This window comes from Anguilla rostrata, chromosome 1 (assembly GCF_018555375.3).
Source record: "Anguilla rostrata isolate EN2019 chromosome 1, ASM1855537v3, whole genome shotgun sequence".
Classification (NCBI taxonomy): domain Eukaryota; kingdom Metazoa; phylum Chordata; class Actinopteri; order Anguilliformes; family Anguillidae; genus Anguilla; species Anguilla rostrata.
In genome coordinates this window covers 47027566-47048006 of record NC_057933.1, presented here as the reverse complement: position 1 = coordinate 47048006, position 20441 = coordinate 47027566, and the positions used below count along the sequence as shown (strand labels likewise).

At 43.3% G+C, this 20441-nt stretch overlaps 1 protein-coding gene across 5 annotated transcripts in view; it reads right to left on the bottom strand.

The window, feature by feature from the left end:
• The window catches only part of LOC135256668 (protein MTSS 1-like), a 62875-nt gene that overhangs the window by 17128 nt on the left and 25306 nt on the right, over positions 1–20441 (bottom strand). For all 5 annotated transcript variants that reach the window (XM_064338670.1, XM_064338663.1, XM_064338688.1 and 2 more), the window contains exon 4: positions 842–926. In XM_064338670.1, the coding sequence (XP_064194740.1) occupies positions 842–926 (85 nt within the window). The remainder of the gene's footprint in view (positions 1–841; positions 927–20441) is intronic.

Genomic DNA, 20441 nt, shown 5'->3' with positions numbered 1-20441 from the left:
TTCATGTGCAGTTGATTCATGTCACCCAATGTGCGCCATATGGAGAGGGTGAAAGTAATCAAACTGCTAGTATTCCTGCCCTCCCCCAACTGCGTTGCAGAGTTCAAGGCCGGTAAAACTCCAGAGGGGTCAGAGTTTAGTGACACTGAAGGGCCTTTTGTCTCGCTGCGCAACAGCTCTTGGAGTGCCCAAGGCGACCATGCGCTTAATGAGTCCCTACCCGATTTCGTAGCTTGTCACTCATTAAAAAAAGTCACTGGTAGAGAAAATCCATAAGCTGGAAATGCTGTCTACAGAGGGACCTGCTGCATACCAACAAAGGGGTAGCCACACTACAATGTTCAGTGTTCAGTGCTTGTGCATTCAGACACATGCTTGTTCTTTGTTTCCAGCCCATCATCAAGTCACTGTTATGCTTTCCCAGGCCTTAGTGCGAGCCGGGCAACAAGATGTGTGGACTAAAATTAGGTTCCATCCACACAAACTGCTTTTTTTTTTCCAGGGGGACCCAACGACCTGACCACAATCCCATGATTTATGGCACCGCCATGGAGACGCAAAGAATTTTCCCCAATTACCTCCTAAAATTAGAACCCTCTGCATGTGGGTGACACATGGAGAGAACCGGGCCGGCCCCCTGCGGCAGGAATGCTGGGAACTTTCGGCCCGTTCACTTTCGCCTTCTCTGACTTCTCATGAGAAATGTTAGGAAACTGACCCCCGCAAACAAAAGGCTGTAGACATTCTGGATTATTTTAACTGACCCACAATAAGCAAAACTTTACTGCAGGGTAAATACATGGCACGCAGCGAAAGGAGAGGAGTAGAATGAGAGGCGTACATTGAAAACTGCCGCAGCTTGGCCTCGATGCTCCTGTGTCTCATGCACATCCTGGTCAGCGCAGAGCCAATGTCCCTGGTGCCTCCTGAAAAACAAAACCAAATACTCATTAGACACTCTTTCTCATACACACACACAGACCTTCATCCTGCATATTTTGGCAAAATACTAAAAATGTGTCACAGTTAAACAGTCATCCCCTCTGCAAAATACAACCAAAACACAAGGCCACCAAAAACACAAAATGGCTATGGAGATGGATTTTCTTTTAGGCTAAGCTTGTGCACAACGGTCATTTTCTCAAAACTGTACCAGTTTTAACACACACACACTATTTTTGGAGAAAATCTGAGGTAATGCGGTTAAAGCCGATTGCCACCTCAGTGCAACCACAGGGCTCTAGTGTGAAAATGATACAAGGCCAGTGACCTCATCGGTCAGACAAGACGAGGGGGTGGGGAACTTGGGGTGTGCAGTGTCAAAACATGCTTGAAAAATTCCTTCAGGAACACCTCCACAATGGCCCCACTGCCCTGAAGCACAAAACCGTCATACCCGACAGCTGTACGACCCCTGGCTGCGCAGACGTGCGCATTGTCCTGCTGACAAGGGCTCCCTCCCTGCGCCATTGTTCCACGGCTGCCCCCAGCTCATCAACAGGCCAGTCCCGTCTCAGCACAACGCTGGGAAACCCCATTAATGCACTGCTGTGTTCTGGACCCCGCAGGCCCCAGACAGCCTACGACCCAGGAGCCAATGCACCAACACAGAAGCCTGTAGATTCTACTCGGTAGGACACAGCACAGGACTGCAAAATACTGCTCCTTCCAAAGCCCACCACTGCAAAATACTGCTCCTTCCAAAGCCCACCACTGCAAAATACTGCTCCTTCCAAAGCCCACCACTGCAAAATACTACTCCCATCACAATACAAACCACCAAATAATGCTCCCTCATCAAGGCAAAATTGAAAAATATTGCTCCCTCCACAATGAATCAGTAAAGAAATACTGTACCCCACACTTTGACAGCATAACTTCAATGATGAAGAAGACATGCAAATTGATTCCTGTAACCTGATGATATCTAATCTGTAGAGAATGGAAGTTATCAAAGGGGAAGTATTCGTGCCGTTCTGAACTGAGGGCCCAATTCGAGGCTGGTAAAACTCCAGAGGGGTCAGGCTGAGTTTAGGGACACTGACGGGACTTTTGTATCACTGTGTAGCGGCTGTCGGGGAGCCCTGGGTGACCACAGTGGCGGACTGCTTACTGAGACTCTGCCTAGGGCAAATGCCACTCATCTCCACGGGAAACGACTTCCTGTGCTTCCGTTTCAGCCTTCCTGAGGGGAAGATGAGGAGAAAAAAAGATGGTGCGATGACCCCCGGTACCCCCCTCCCAGATCTGGCAGAGGGACATGGGGAACCTTGCCCCCCTGACCTTATCCTCTTTGGCTGATCTTGACACCCGTGGCTGTGCTCTTTGCCCTCAGGGGCAAATGAATGACTGTGGCTCTGTTGGCTCATTTGACTCTGGGACAGGTGAAAAGAGGCCGCCCTGCTCACAGACAAAAGGGTCCGGCTCCGAGACAGACTGCAGGCCCGCCTCGGCAGCGACTGACCAAGCGCAACAAAACACTTTCAGACTGCATCAATCCAATATTTAACATCCCATCATCAAGCTCTACTTCATTTTATGAAACCACATTCTGTGAATAATGCTGTGAAATAGCCCACACAAAGGCATTCGACATAAAATGCTGCTACCACAGAGACAAATATACAATGGAAATGCTCAGAATTAACAGTCTGCTTCCCAGAAATATGTCCAGGGAATCAAAGTACACATAAATACCGGTCTTGCCAGGAAAAAAAAAAAAGCCAGGTGCCAATAATACTTAGTGCACAGTCAGAGGTCAGGTTTCAAAGGTCAGCTCCCTCCAGGCAACACCATACAACACTGTTTCATTACTCCCCTGCTCGTTTTCAAATTGAAAGCGGTTTTGTTTTTGATTTGGTACGGCTAGTCACAACATGAACAATCAACAGTCTGGAGTCAATTGGTCTACTGCTCCATGCCTCAAACCAGACGCTGAACATTATGCACTATGCTTCCGGAGACAGACGACCCCTTTCTTTAATCGATGGAACACTGTTCATCCCTCCAACCGTCTGCAGTGTCAAAAAAGAGTCCTTCCGTTCCAAGAGCAAGGCTCTCCTTTACAGACATCTTTGTTTTTAAACAGCAGTTCATAATTTGCCAGCGACACTTATTCAATTAGCCCCCTCAATAACTGCTTGTTGCTTTGGGATGGGGATTGGGGGCTATTACAAGCTTTTCTTTCAGTAAGATCTGGAACAACAATTCTACCACAGTAATGTTTCCCAGTCTTAGTGTGAGGCCGTCATTCAGTAATGAATAAGAAAGCTGAACTTTTTTAAATCACAGGAGATTATGCTGCAGTGAAATGCCACTCCCTCTAATCCACACAACCGGCATTTATCAAGAGCTACGGCTTTGGTTCGGGTTCGTCTCTCTCTGTTTCTCTCTCTGACTCACACATGTTCTCCCTCAGTTATGTTGCTGAATGCACACTGTTCCTCATTTTCTCTGCCAAAATATTTCTTTGACCGATTCCCATAAAGAAAATATTTACGACTTTTCCACTATGCCTCGTTTTAAAGTCCCCATTTACCACTGACCCCCGTATGTTTATCCTCAAATACTCCTTACAATTTGGAACCCACCCCCCACCCCCGCCCTCTCGCTCTGGCAACTCCACCCTCGTCCTCTCGTCTCACTCATCACAGGCTGGATCCAGAGGCCTGACCAGTGTCATTCCACATGCAATGAAGCGGGGTACTTTCACTTTTTGGTGAGGAGACTCGCAGACTTGTGCCACAAAAAAAGGCAGTTTTCTCCCAGGTACCAGGTCATCTGTGGGCTGCGCTGTCAGAGCAGCCATTTCACTTGGCTACAAAATAAAATGTTTGTGTCATGTAGCCTACATCCAAGTACGTACAGAGCACAGAGATAACCACAGGCTAATGACTTGGGATGAACGGAAATCAAACTAATACACAATAATTGGCACGTGGAATAATTAAAATGGTTTAATTCCTTATCCTTGAGCTCTTACTGAAACGGGATGAGGGGACCGCTGTCTACTTTATGAATAGGGAAATAGAACTCTCTGGTACCAAGGTTGAGTTCCTCAGAATGATCCGCACTGGCTCTCTTGGCCTGTCAGTAACCCAGACCAAGCGATCCCTTAATCCCATGAATCTGTACCAGCCACACAGTGTAGGCCAGCCTTGTTTCTCTAGTGAAATACACTGAATTTCACTTACAGTACATGAATGATGGGAGCTTATTTGTTTTGTGGACAAAGAAACCCATAAATCTTTCTTGATTACTTTTTACATAGCAATTTCTCTGTGGAGGGGAGTGGACAAACTGGAGAAACTAGAGCAAGATGGTTTTATATCATATACTCAGTGTGTCACTGCGTCTGATTTCATCATGGCAGTGAAAGGAAGCTCGATGCTTGCTGCTCTGTGGCTGAAGCCACCCGTTTCCGTGGCGACTGCTGCAGTCTGTGCAGATGAGCTCTCTTGCTCTCGAACATGCCACCAAATTATACACTCAGCTCTTTCAGTAGAAAAAATATCCCTGCTTTGGAACCAAACTCTCCCTTTAAAAGGTGGAACTACAACATACACCTCTTGGCTTACTAGGATGCTTATAAATCAGGTCAAACAGATTCACTGGGAAAATACAAACGGTCAATCAAGACGTGCGTGCAACAGGCTGAGCCATTTTCTCCATCTGAGCCTGCTCCCCTCCTTCATAGCTGGAGCATCTTTGTATTTTTTCACCCATTTCTTGGGTGCAGGACAGAAATCCTCTGACCCTCCCCATCCATCCTATAAATATCCCAAACGCTGGCCTCTGGATGCTCAAACCCTCATGATTGGCTGAGGTATAGAATAGCAGAGCCATTATTAATAGCTGTGATGTGGGAATCCGCGATTATCACTGCACTGCAGTACACCCTGCTCTCTCAAACTCATTATCCTATTCCCCTACTCCTTTGATGTGTGTGTGTGTGTGCGTGGGTGTGTGAGTCCCTCAAAAGGCTCCGTATACAACCATAGCACAAATCTTACCCCAAAACATTACCCCACTGAAAACCCCACAAATTGAAACCAACCCATATTTATTGACTCTCATAAAACAATGCATAAAATAAGTATATAGCCTACATCTGTGTGTGCGTGCGTGCGTGGGTGTGGGTGCGTGTGCACAAGCAAATAACATCCCATCATGGTCAGGGTCAAATGCTGGGCAGGCCTGGTTGCCTATAATTGCTAGCATGGCTCGAAGACAAAACCTCAGTGACTTTGAAAGAAAGAGGTCATTATTGGAGTATGCTTGGCAGGAGCTTCAGTAATGAAGACAGTTCAACTTTCTAATGTTTCACAAAGAATAGTCAAATTAATGCAGGCCTGGAACTGAGGGAAAGATGTCATCAAGAGCTGTGGTTGGAAGCTCATTCTTTTGGATTGTAATGTCCACACATTAGTTGTCGGTGCAAGGCAAAACAGGTAAGCAACTAAATTAATTGAGTGAAAATTTCAATGTACGGCATGCGACTGTTGACCAAAGAACAGTCCGCAGTCCACAAATCACTCATTACACCTGGCAATGCACATCAGTAAAAGCAGTATTGCAAAGAACACAGGCAATGGACTACCCATCAATGGAGAAAAGTGACATGGTCAGATGAATCTTGCACAATGCCCTTCAGAAAGAGATGAGTGCTTGGTTCCAACGGAAGGGTTCTGGCAATTCCGTAATAGTGTAGGTACATTATCCTGTCACACACATTTCACTGTTTGGATGAACTCTCCACTCGGAACGCAAGGTCGCTTTTACTCACTATTTACTGATTCTGAACAATCACATTTCTCTGATGTTGCATTATTTCTTTCCCGCTGGGAGGGAACAATGATTTTTATCCATATGTTATGGCCTTCTCAGTCAACACCTATAAACGCAACCAAGCATTTACGTAAGAACGATTGATGTTTTTTTTGGAAGAATGGTGCCACAAACATGCAGAACTCCAGACGAGGGTAGATTCTCTGCCAGGACAGACACAAGCTGTTCTGGCAGCATGTGCTGGCTATTAGCTATGGTGGCTAAGGAATCCAAAGCAATGCAACAATATCACAACATGAATGCAAACTGTAAAATGCATTAACAAATAGCAGAACACAAATACAAACATGAAAATCTAAATATACAAATTACAAAAGCATGAAAAAAGAAACATCTTTGACAGACAAGAAAAAAAACACAAATTGCAATGCAACTGCCAATTGAAAACACAATGACATTACGTGCTGCAGTTCAGAAAAACGACCACAGAAGTGTTCCCTAAAGACTGAAATACAGGTGGCACCAGACCATGTAACATGTAGAATCTGAGGATTTTTAGACAGCAGAACGTATATATATAAAAATAAATGAAATAACTCCCATTACTAAATCCAGTCGAGGATACTCCCCACTCTCGATCCAGCGGTGGCTGGTGCCACCTGTATTTTGGTCGAAAGCATGCACTTCTGTTGTCATTTTCCTGAAATGCAGCACGTTTCTATAGTGTTGTCATGTTTTTGCAGTTGTATTGCAATTTGTTATGGTGTTTTTTCTTGTCGTAGTGCTTCAGAGATTTATTTTCTTGTTTCATGCTTTTGTATTCGTTTTTTGTTGTCGTCTTTTCATATTTGTGTTTTGTAATTTGTTAATGTGTTTTCCAATTTGCCTTCGTGTTGTGATAATGGTGCATTGCTTTGGATGTTTTGGCCACCATAATTAGCCCTATTAAGTGACTTCATATTTCCAGTTCCATGGTTTTGCTATTTCCACACACAAACACTCACAGAAAACATTGCGTTTTAAATTGGAGGACACTCCACAGACAAGAATTTTAATGATGGCAAAGATTTTATGCCAGCTTTGTTGTTCAATAGTAGGTCCGGGGAAATATTAATAAAAACACTACCATATTAAGTGTAATCGAGCATTAAACATCACCACATACAGCTTTGAAATACAAAGACAACGGGTTCTAAAAATGGCCTCATTGGCGAGGAATACAGATCTCATATTGATCTAAAAAAAAAAAAAAAAAAAAAAAAGCTTTTTACAAGTGATGAAATTTCACCATCGGAAAGTGTTCATGCAATATTAACGGCAGGACCACTCTGGGATAACACTTTCCTGGTGCGATTTCTTAAGGCTACCAACATTGCATGTTATGCATTGGCAATTCAATGTACTAACACCCAACCCAAGATTAAATCATATTGTAGATGTCACTGACAGATGACTAGACAGAAATACATTTTATAATTGATCTTTAAAGTTCTTCAGGGTGACATACTGCCAAAATACTGGTGGCTCCAAAGTGACAATAACCTGACTGCTCATTTCCTCTGTTCCTCTGCAGACTCAGAGAAGGACCTTGGTATGTGGCACTACCCTGTCAATACAAACACAAACGACATCGGAGGAGGGGGCATGATTGCTTTAAGGGAAAGTGACTTCTCAAGTGCTAGATAAAAGCCAAAATACTATTGCTCAAATATTTTGAATACATTAATATTTAAATTTAAAAAGCTACTAGATTTTACGGGTCCCAATTTCTCACATTTTGAACTTGAACCCAGTTTTGGGGCATGTTATCCTACCACTGAAAAATTCTCACATTAACTAACGTGCTAGCTAGCTGTATTCAGTTGGCTGGCAAATTCTTGCAAATAATAATATGACGTAATCTTTACCTACCTCTGCATGTTTCCTCAAGAAGAGGAATTCTTAAATAGAGAGAATCTACGAGCCTAGGGAGTCAGAGCAAACACTGTAGAATTACACACCCCTTTGAAAATATGACAGGCTCTGCTAGCCAGGCCAGGGATGTTCATCTTGTTTTCTGTTCTCACTGGCAGTTGCATCCATATTAAAACTTTGTTACCTTCAGACAGGTAAACTAGACTGCAAAATAAAATTTGCTGATGGTGGCCTGAAAAAGTATGATTTAAATTAATTTATACCTGACTAGCTACAGTGACATCTAGGTTAAGCAACTCGACCAGTGGTGCAATATGCAGATGCTTGATTAGGCACAAGAACTGAGGCTAAGGGCAGAGCAGGCCCCAAATCAGTTGCTGATATGATATGAAATAACCAAATTGTGCAACATGGCTTTGAAAATGTACCAGACTCCATACAAGGAAAGTGAAGAAAAAAGTAAAGTAAAAACTCTGAAATCCACTCAAGGAAAAGTATTGCTATTTAAAAATACTCAAAAAAGTACATGTCCCAAAGTACAGAACAGTACGACTCAAGTACAGTAAGGATATAGGCTACAGGAAGGATACACAATACTTGACATCTCAGATTCTATTGGGTCAAGGCCTGAAATATTAATTTTGTCAATATGGCTGCCAAATGGTTTTTAAAAATAAGATAAGAGGAAATAATCCTTACTGACACTACAGTAAACCTCTCAACATCTAGTGGAGATAAACCTTCATACAACGGAAATATATTATCAATAACCAAATGTAGCATGACGGTATTGCCTTCGTTTGGCTTGTTTATTAACAGGCACCTGAATGTTTGGTATCCTCTTTACCGTTTCTAACAGATAGAAGGCAGGTCAAGCTGCTCTTGTCCATAGTTAGGATGTAATATTAGACAAAATCTGAAGATGGCATGCATGGGAGCGAGCAGCTGCCTCAAAAGGGTGCCTGGATTCAGATGACTAGACGGCACATGCTTGTTTTCCACTACTACTGGATGGTGTTTGGACCCACACGTTGTCTATCAGCAGCCCTCTGATTGGTCAGAGGCCCAGTTGGCTCTCAGGATTCCCTGGATACGAGGCAGAACCTGATACTGTTTTCATGGGGGAGCAACTGTCCAAAACAACTGCCAACTAACCCCACCTTGGAGATTGAGCTCCGCTATAGCAATATGGAAACCCGATCTGTGTGTCAGTGGGACCCCCCCCTCCCCCCAGCCTCTCCCCAATTCTCATCTATTAAGGATGGTGACGTCTGGAGGGTCATAATCTTTAATGCCATCTAACGCACAGCTGTCAACACTACCAACATACCACCGTGTCCCTTTTAAAACCACTCACAAGATATAGGCTACAACAGACATCTCAATAGCTACATCACCATATGGACGCTGGAGAAACTACTATGCCCAAGGCAGAGCGGGCATGATGATGACAGCGGATGACATTCCCGTTGTGACAGCAGTATGAAAATCTCCGGGTCTCTCTGGACACTGTGCATCGTCTCTGTTCGGACAAGGACACGGCCCTAAATAACCACTGACGCCCTGCCTGCCACAGCCAGTCAAAGGCCCGTGCTGTTCCGCTCCCTGTCACACAAGGACCGAGGCAGAAAGACCAGCACAGAGAACTGGGTATTATTCAGACGATACAGAAGGGAACTTTCAAAACAGAACACAAAAAGAGCTAATCTTTATGAAGGTACAACCCGTGCCTTAGAAACTTCCACACCGGGCACGTGAAGTATTGCTTGTTCAGAAGTCAATAACTGGTTTCATAATGCTGACCGAGAAGTATAGTTGCTGGGACTCCAGAAACTTTTTCAGGAAACATTTCCCACGGAAAAGCTATAAAACTTTTATGGCCAGTTGTGGCTTAAAGATGAACGACCCGATAGGTACTGTCTATGAAGTGCAGAATGTCCAACAGAACCACCTTTGAAATGAGGAAAAATATCTTATGTATAACTGGCAGGGTAGCGGATCTGGGTAACTGAACTACATATTCCGGCAGTCCTCTGCTTAAGTAAATATGCAGCTCAGCAGATGGGATTATACCATTGTCAACTGGCTGCAGGCAATCTGGATTTAACTGAGGGAAGGAAATTAGGAAATAAAGAAAAATGAATGCACAATTTAAAAAGCAGCAGCTGAACAGCAAAATAATGGTATACAAAGGGTATGCACACAATAAAAGTAGCTCCAAATGCCAAATTTCAAGCCCTGCAGCACAGACACAACCCCTCTGACAGCTCTTGCACCTCGCAATTGTCGCTCCATGCCCCCAGCAAGGGTGACATCATTGCCAATGAGGTCATGGAGCCTGGGGAGCCACAGGGACTACAACGGTCAGTGAAAGAAGTGACCTGACATAGCCTCCCATTTATAGAAACTGTAGCAGACACAACATTAACAGAAAGTCCAGACACAACATTACCTGAAAACAGTGCTGGTTTAATGCAAGTGAAGCAACGTTTACACAGCAGGTCTTGATGCCCAGTTCCGATTTTGCCTATATCCAACTGACCCATATCCAATGCCTGTGTTAACACAGCTTACACTTGAAACAACCACATGCATACACAAAGGTTAGGTTAATAATATGGAAGTACACAACCACACAGACACAGCCATACAGTCTTCTTGCACATTATTTAAATACAAAAATGAATAAGAATATCGTATTTTGAATGACGTGCAAATCGCAATGAACGGAAATTCCGATCTGTGCATTTAAATGAGTCTTCCTACCACCAAGAATTAATATATAAGTATTGTAGCATCAGACAGGATCAGATTCATATTGGGCATGTCCTAGCCGATATCCAATCCACAAAATACAGTGCAAGTCTATACTGATCCACAAATCGGAACATCCCTAATTGGCAGATATCGGATTCCGATCAGATTTATTTCCACATATGAATGTGGCCCATCTAATTTCATGTGTTTTTTTCCTGTTCACACGTTCATAGTGCATATATTGGTGCAACGTGAGGAAAAAAATCGGAACCCATTAGCTGCAGAGAACAAAGGTTCTCACTCCTCTAGCATCAGTTAATGAGTGGAACATTCCGGAACAACTTTTACATCGTGATCATGGGGTAATTTCTCACAGACAGTGGACAACATGCATTGTTGGACCATTTCATGGGCAATTACAAGAATTGAGTCAGGATTTGACAGGATGATCAGGCCCCCACCCTGACTAAATGCCCAGGGGTACACCATGACCAGGCAGACCACTCGGTGGCCCAAAAAACCTGTGCAGTTTGTGGCCATAACTTTGGTTAGTTTCGTCCTTCCTACAGAAACTCTGAGGGCAGCTCCTTACATTCCCACGCTATAATGTGCTTCAGCTGCTGCAGATTACCAGCCAATCTCTGGAGGCCATTTGTGAGGAAAGCAAAAAATAAACCAGAGTCAGTCATGGATATCTTGGGCTTTCCTGGGTTGTGAAGTTTCAGTGCCGTTGTAACGGGCTTTACCACCAAACACACAGAACGAACCCGATCTGCACCTCGGGGGGTGGGTGACTGAACGTGCAGCCAAAGAGATCCAAAATGGCTGGTTTCTTGAAAGCAGGCTATGACAGAGACCGTGATTCTTGCTCCGTAGAAGTACATTAGACATTTGTATGAGCAGCCTGGAAAGCGCACTGTAGTGACAAGATCGCTTTGACAGCCATTGCAAATTAGGTCATGTCAGCTCCAGAGGCAGCCCCATTAATTTAACTGCAATTAAGGCGTAGCACGTTCCCTGGCTAAATCAGATCCTTGGCCTTCTTTCCTTTTGTCTTGATGAGGAGAACTAGTAGACATCACCCACAGTGCGACTGGGGAACATTTAGCAGAGGCCGAATCAACTGTTGCATCGCCAAGCTGTCAAAACAGAAGCGTGATGTGCCACCATCATGTTTTAAAAACAGGCGAATGATGCTAACATTCTGAACAGTAAGAGGCAGATACCCTTCTGCTGGACTGAAAAGAACAAGAGGAAAAGGTAGTTTAAAATAGTGTGTTTACTGCGGGATACTGTGATTTCCAAGCTTTGACCACAGATGTGCTCTTTTTAGAATTTACGGAAAGCAAACTTTCAACTTACAGTTCCTTTGATTACTTTTTCTAAAAAACTAGCAAGTTTTATCCAGCAATGCAAGTCATTGGTTGAGTCAATGGCTTGAATCACCACCTCAATTTGGAGCCCCACATAAACAAGTTTGTAATAATTTATCAGAAGTAACTGTCATTAGTCTATTGACAAAGCACATCTCTGAAAGTAGGGCAGGCTCACAGTATTGTAAAGTTATTTGCCTAAAAAGAGGGCCTACTGTTCACCTGAGGGCTTGCTCAATTTGCTTATGGCCCATGTTGCCAAAAAAAGTACTGACAAACTGGTTTTATGGTATCAAATTCCAGGAAAATGTTTACACGCAAGTGCGTTTCACATACGCAACCAGCCCCCATTAGGCTACATGTTGCCAATTTGCAATACAAACAGATAACAATGTTGCAGTTGGCAGAGAGGCAGCTGTGGTAAGAGTTGCGAAGGCAGTGAAAGCATGGGGCCTTGCTTGAGGTTAGGTTTAGGCCTAATTAGAGAATACTAAGAATCACACACACCACCCCCACCAAGCATTGCCAAATGCTCCCCCTCCCTCAGCCATTCTCCAAACCCCCCTGCCGTCCCACCATCCCCAAAACACAAAGTCAGATGCCAGCCCCTGGACGGACCTCCCCATGTGCCATATATGGGGTCATGAGTAGGGAGCTACTACGCTCCTGGCACATGTCAAAGCTCAGCATCACTGTCGCAGCACTGGACCCCAAAGCCAATCTAGTGATGTACGACTTCTTTGCGGCTTGGAAGCAAGTCATACATTTCCTCATCAGACTGCGTCTTCGGTTTGATTTTGTAAGGCCCTCCTCTCTGGCAAGCATTGCCCCCCAGCACTTCCTGCAGGACCTGCCAATGTTCTAGCTTGTAATCCCACAAATCATAGCACCACCGGTCACCCAAGACTGTGCGGATGGTGCGTAGATGACAGATTGCCACCACCTATGTTTGTGCATACCACAAGTTTCATATACGCAATGTACTCGCAGCAAGAAACAAATAGCTGAATGAATGAATGAAAGGAAGTGCTGAAAACCTGAACCCTGGGGCCACAACCTTCATTAGTATTTCTGTGCCGGCATGGCAGCAGTGCTTTAATTGGGCTCGTACTGTGATGCCATGCACAGGGCCCTGCGGTTCTGTCAAACCGGTGTTTCCGGCTGCGCAGCCATTGCGTGCTAGCTGCTAATAAAAACGAGCGGGTTATTGAGGTGAAAGGTGCAAATCACCATGGTGAACCACGTCACGTCAAAATGCGCATCTGACCAACAGCTTCGTCATCAGATCTGACGTGGGCTGGTATCTGTTCCACACCATCCCCCACGGCTGTTCAGAAATCCGCAAGTGACACATCCCCAGGCCTTGCAAAGAGATTTTTGGAGAGAAAAAAAAGAACACCTGCTGAAGATATTATTGACAAACATATAGTATACAGGTCACAATATGATGTCTAAGTCCTATTTATGTCACTGTACATATCACTGTTTAGACTGTACATATCACTGTTTAGATTTACATTTTTGCCTTTTACCAAAAAATAGAAATAAAACAAAATGCCATAATTCATATTATGAGCAACCTAGATCTGGTCTTTGGTGTTTCTCAAGTAGTCAGTCTGCCACAAGACATTGCTAATACATTGATGAAAAAGTGACTGATATGGCCTGATATATGCCTGAGGCTGGAAACTGGTTCCTTCTACGTGGGGTGCTCGCACGCACTGTTCCATAAGACCAAACACATAACAAACAAGCACGTATCCGTTTCACTCCTCCACAGCAACCTGTGCAATGCTTACCTGCACATTCCAAAGGTGCCTTCTAATGCAAAAAATTCAAGGTGTTTTCAAGGACCTTGAAGTACAGCATAAGCCGCGTTTCCACCAAAATTACCCGGAACTTTCAGTCCCAGGAACTACTTTACCAGGAACTAAAAGGTTCCTTCAGCCAATGGTTGTCTGCGTTTCCACCGGGGTCTAAAGTACCGCGAAGATTAGGCAAATAGCCCACTGACGTTGTCGTCGGTCCATCTGTCATATGATTTCTTCTGTAACCCCATACTACCAACGAAGTAGCTACATTATTTTCTAATATCAGGACAGCCCGAGGTTTATTCCACTTATATACAACGGGTTACCACAACGACTATATTGTTACTTTTGTATTTATTGATTTTCATATATCCTCTCAAACACATTCATTAACAGCAGAAAACATGCCCGTTGTAAACAATTTGCTGTTTTATTACTTTCTATCGTCAATTACATATAGGCTAATCGCAAAATGAACAAGAATAGAACGAAAACTCGGACTTGCGTGAAAATGTAAATTAGTAGTGTTACAGCACCGTTTGCTTTCCTTCGAAGTTACTGCTAGCGAGCAGCGAAGTGTGACCCTCCAGATGCGACCATGCACATAAATGAGTCCATAGTCTTCCTGTCTTTCTGGAATTGAAAAATGCAGTAAAATTGAGTAAATTACGCAGTCTGAAAACGCTAAAGGGAAGAGTACTAGAATTAACCTGTTATTTTACCCGGATAAAAAGTGCGGAGGTGATTTCCAGTTTGCTTGTACTGTATCACAATGTAATTATGCAGAACTACCCCATACCTCACATAACTGTATCAAAGTTTGAGTCAATTTCAACGGGCTAACAAAGAGAAATCCGGAAGAAATTCAGCAACGAATTAATCCGTTTGAATGTTTGGTAGCCTCGTATAGCTGTACCCAGCACGAATGCTTAGCATTTTATAAACGAATACAAAGCAAGAAAAGAACAGAAGAGCACACGTTATAATTCCAAGACGTTGACAGGCTATAACCAAAAGTAGGCTACTGCCGCTAACATACAAGTTTGATTTGAAGTATTATGAAATAAATAGGTTTGCCGTGCATATTTCAAAAGGCGGGTAATGGCGGAAAATAAATACAACACAAAAGCGCGTTCACCAAATACCGGACTTTCAGTCCCAGGAACTACGTACCAGGAACTAAAAGGTTCCTTCAGCCATGTTGTCTGCGTTTCCACCGGGGTCTAAAGTACCGCGAAGATTAGGCAAATTAGCCACTGACGTTGTTCGGTCCATCTGTCATATGATTTCTTCTGTAACCCCATATTACCACGAGTAGCCTACATATTTTCTAATAACCGGGACAGCCGGAGGGTTTATTCCACTTATATACACGGGTTACCAACAATGACTATATGGTTACTTTTGTATTTATTGATTTTCATATCCTCTCAACACATCATTAACAGCAGAAAACATGCACACGTTGTAAACAATTAGCTGTTTTATTACTTTCTCGTCGTCAATTCCATATAGGCTAATCGCAAAATGACAAGAATAGAACGAAAACTCGGACTTGCGTGAAAATGTAAATTAGTAGTGGTACAGCCACCGTTTGCTTTCCTTCGAAGTTACTGCTAGCCGAGCAGCGAAGTGTGCCCTCCAGATGCGAACCATGCACCATAAATGAGTCCATAGTCTTCCTGGTCTTTTCGTGGAATTGAAAAATGGCAGTAAAATTGAGTAAAATTACGGCAGTCTGAAAAAGCTAAAGGGAAGATTACTAGAATTAACCTGTTATTTTACCCGGATAAAAAGTGCGGAAGGTGATTTCCAGTTTGCTTGTACTGTATCACCAATGTTAATTATGCACAACATACCTCACATAACTGTATCAAACGTTTTGAGTCAATTACAACGGGCTAACAAAGAAAATCCGGAAGAAAATATTCAGCAACCGAATTAATCCGTTTGAATGTTTTGGTAGCCTACGTAATATGCTGTCCCAGCACGAATGCTTAGCATTTTATAAAACGAATACTAAAGCAAGAAAAGAACAGAAGAGCACACGTTATAATTCCAAGACGTTGACAGGCTATAACCAAAAGTAGGCTACTGCGCCGCATAACATACAAGTTTGATTTGTTATTATGAAAATAAATTGGTTTGCCGCTGCATATTTTCAAACATGGCGGAAAATAAATACAACACAAATGCTACGAGTACTCGACCAATCAGAAATGTTCAGCGCTGCAAGCTCCACCCAAAAGGTTCCTGTACTTTCGGAAAGTACTACCCCCCGAGCAGGAACGTTTTGGGGGGTAAAACAAAGCCCCCAGAACTAAATTTAGACCCTAGTTCCTGCGGTGGAAACGCACTGAGTTCCTCAAAAGGTTCCTAGTTCCGGGGTATAGTTCCTGCGGTGGAAACGCGGCTATAGAGTACCTAAGTTTTTCTCTAGGCCAACTCATGCATACGAAACACACACACCCAGCAGCCCCCACCCAGTACACTGCGGTGCCATCACCCAGACAAAAGCTTTGCTTATGTGGCATACGAAGGATTCCTTTATCAGTCTCATCTCTAGTCCTGAATCCATCAATTAGACTCACCTAATTTTACAGGCTAAACAGGCCCCCGCTCCATTTAATCTCAACACACTTAACATACATTTCAAGGCCTGGGATTACATCTATCAACAGGTATAATTTTGTTTTAACTTAAGGACTAATGCGACAGTTTATTAAGAAGTGTTCTTTCCTTCTAAAGGACCTTGGCAAGCCCATTTACTACATTTTGAAAGCCTTGAGTAATGGCTCCATAGGTTCATGAAAACCAGACCACCCCAGTAGATAGAAGCTCCTACATTGAAATGCTTATTGCATATCATTTCTATACCCTGTTTTCCATTTTATGCCACTGACTAAATGTGAATGTCATTATAGCTCACTGTACATTTCGCATAGTCCTCTCCATCATTTACATTGAAAAGAATCTTTAAGTATAGACAAACAGAACATATTCCACCACATGAGGAGAGATTCACTAAATCTTTCTGCTCTGTGGTCTCTGCGTTTGTGCTATGGAATTTGAACATAAAAAAACCATTTCCACAAGAGACGAATATGGAGCCTTGAAAAGCAGCCCCAAGGACTTGGCTCGTGTATGTTGGGTCTTGTATGAGTGACACACCTATCACGACAACGTGGTTACGCTGGCAGCAAACAATGGCCCGCGCAGATTAAACAATAGCGGCCCCACCGTTCTTGCCGAGACTTGCAGCGCTGTCAACACAGCCTGGATTACCCAGAACGCAAGTCTGGATACACATTCAAAGTAGCTATGTGCAAACCCTCCGGACATGCATTTGAAAGGCGCACGCACAGAACAATGGACCTGCACTCTTGTCGACGTGACAAAAGGGACATACTAAAACACTGCGGAGGCATGGATTTGCTGCTTGTCCTCAGTCACTTCTGTTTACCACTAATCTAGAACAGGTTACACCGGGGCACTGCATAATTTACAAGCTGGAAATGTTCTTGTGCGATAAGGCAGCAAAATTTTTGCTGACTCCCTCCCAGGGCACCAGTGTCTCCTTGCACGAGATCTCCTTCCTGTCAGAAATGTCCTAGTCAGGATTAGTTTCCAGCAATGTCCCATTCACTGTACACTGCAATGGGGCCACGAACAGGACACGCTGCAAAAAAAAAACTTGGCGTAACATTCTAGAAACACTTGATGACACAAATGTCAGGCATTTTCATAGAAGAATATTATTATTACTTTCATAGGAGTGCAGAATTGTAAGTACAGCCAGTGTCTAGAAGTCACAGCCTGAGTACATTCTAGGTCAGCATGAATGTAGGCTAAATCACAGAAGTGTTTTTTGTAAACAGTGTATTGGAGTACACAATGTGACAGCGAATTGCTATCCACTTGGTGTGTACGAGGAATGAATTTCAGAGGTTAAATCTAAATGTGTGCAATCTCTAAAATGTTTCTTTCACTGCAATGCTGCCGCTCCTGGCAGTCTGTCCATGCAGTTGGACAGGTCCCCACTTGTATCCCCACGCGGCAGATGTCACAGTCACAAATGCTGGCCTTGTGCAGCAACGAGGATCTTGCACCAAGGGAAAACAAGGGAACCGATTCAAGGCCGGGGTTTTTCCTCGTGTGCAGCCTCATTTCTGCTTCTGAATGCCCGAGCTGGAGAAGACTTCTGGGTTACAGTCTAAGGGCTGAAGAGAGCTCCAAGGGCTTTACAATTACAGGCAGAGACAAAGGGGTGTCGGCCACCGTGCTCCAGACACAGAAGTCTTCTGTATCACAGTACCATGAATGTAAATGTATGCTGTACAAGCCAAAAGTCTAACCATAGAAAGCTTTCCAACTGTTAAATTTTAGTTTAGAAATCACTAACGCACTGTCCCAACCTTGAGAGAGGCTTGACAAATTGTTTCATTGCATGCTGTTCCGTCACTGCAATTGAAACAATTATTAAACTAACCTATATTTTATTTTCTCAACAAGTGTAAACTTACTTGAGTAGCCTACATTCCCCAGAGAAAATCAGAAATTGGCATAAACAAAGAGTTGAAAATCTCGTGCCAGCTTCACAAGGGTATATGGACTAAGAAACAGAATTTTGTGTAGGAAGCTTGGGGCTTTCTGCCTCCTACCCTGTGCCAATTATTTAGGCAGATGGCTCATTTTGGATTCTCAATAACAGTGCCAAGACAAAAGTGTTAAACACATAAAACTATTTACACTGTTTACACCCCATGAGGACAAAGGTAAAATTGCACATTTTGCTTGCACAATAAAAATAGAAAACGAGGACACACTTCCCCATAGAACCAAAGACTGGTGCTACACAATTATAAACACTATACTAGACCAGGAAGCGCCACAGCAGCACCTCTCGATCTATAGTCTCAAGCCAGCCAATCACCAATTTGACCATAAGGTAGAATAAAACCAAAAAACCCTTGGGGGTGGGGGGTGCGGCGGGGGGGGCGATACGGCAGACGCAAGGCAGTGGGGTTCAGCCAGAAAGCTACTCTTGACTCTTTGGAAGCAAACACACTCACTACTGGCCCTTTGCAAGCCAGCAAGGCCAAACATTTTTCCTTCCCAACAGCCAGCCTGTAAGGCCCTGTTACCTCAGCAGATGGTTGACACAGGTAAAGAATAGACATAGAAGCACTCGCCTTGCACCAGGAGGTGGGAGAGAATCTGTTCAGAACAGCAATCTCCTGAGGGCTAGACATCTTCTGTCATCATCTTTTTTGTCATTTTAGCCGCTATCCTTGAGGGTACAATGAGACCAACACACTTTCTCTGCACTTCCACTGCAATGTTCACAAATCAAACATTTCAACATCAACTCCCAGGCCTACACCTGCTGCGCAAACACTTGGCATATCCACCAGGACCTTGACAAAGAGGATTGCTTATCAAAAAACATGCAGAGAGCACCAATAATTGGTAAAGGCCATAGAGCACAACAAAATAAAATTTAAAAAAACAGGCTGGTGATTGCATTCAATTAGATGCACAAAACAAGCATTCTCCATGTTTTGGGCTCTTCATATTCAACACTAAAGATTCTGGGCCCTTGTGATAGAACAACAAAATAAACAGAGTGAATATTTTTATCTTGTTTGTATGCCTTTGTTGAGTAAATACACTGCAGCTAGCAGGACAAATCGGCCATTGAACCCAGTTTTGACCTTTAGGACAGATATGACAAACACAGACTGCACTCATGCCTGCAATTCTAGGAACAGGCAACACACCACATTTGTGGATGTGTACACCGTTTAAAAAATTGTACAAGCCTTGCAAAAATGCAGCGAGCAACCTGCATTAGGTGAAACGCAGGATGCAGTCTGTTTATTGTTGTGTGCCATTATTCAGGATGTAGGATACATGAGTAAGGCTCAGAACAGACTGTAAATGAACCAACAATGAATTAGCTATGAATACCTGCACAAAGCATGATGAGTAGCACTGTGTCTAAATAGACATAGTCTTCAAGCAGCAATGAAAAAGACCACTGCTGCTCTGATAGTCACTGCTGCCTCTCACATCAAAGCCCCTTTCACACATGGAACCGGCAACATAGCCGGGTTCAATTATATGGGTTAGGTAGTGGTTTTCACACATAGGTCTTCTATACTGAAAAATTCTGTCAACTCTGAGCTACACTGGCTAAGAATGTTACCATAAATTACTGTAAAACAAGTACCCTTCAACTGTACCGTGAAGGTAGGATTTTCATCACTGCTAAAAGTATTACCTGGCTGTTTTAAAGAATTAACATAACGTTAATATTTGTCCTGCATCGATTAGGAGGGTGGACATTCTGCCTGCCTAATCTATCTGGAACGGTCATGTCATATGTGTCAATTGCACCACTAGCTGTCAATCACTCCATTAAAAACAAGGTTTCATTAACCTCTTATTAACTATGCCATATCATCATACTGCAAGTGGTGCCAGATTAATCCAAGAAGCTTTGTTTTAAACATTAAACATGAGTAAACACTTGACAGTACTGAATCACTTAATAAATTGCCAGTCCCAGTAGAAGAAGGAATTAAATCTTTAAAAGCTATATTTTCTGAATCCTCATCAATGTCACTTGGCCGCTGTCGATGAGGCCAAGAGATCTGAGCAAACAGATGCTGTGTAAATCACGTCAGAAGTATTCAGCATTGTTCTCTGCTACCAAAACTAAACTTTTTTGCACACTCGTAAGTACTAACATGAATATAGTCTGAAATGTCAATCTTCAACGTTTAAACTATTAACC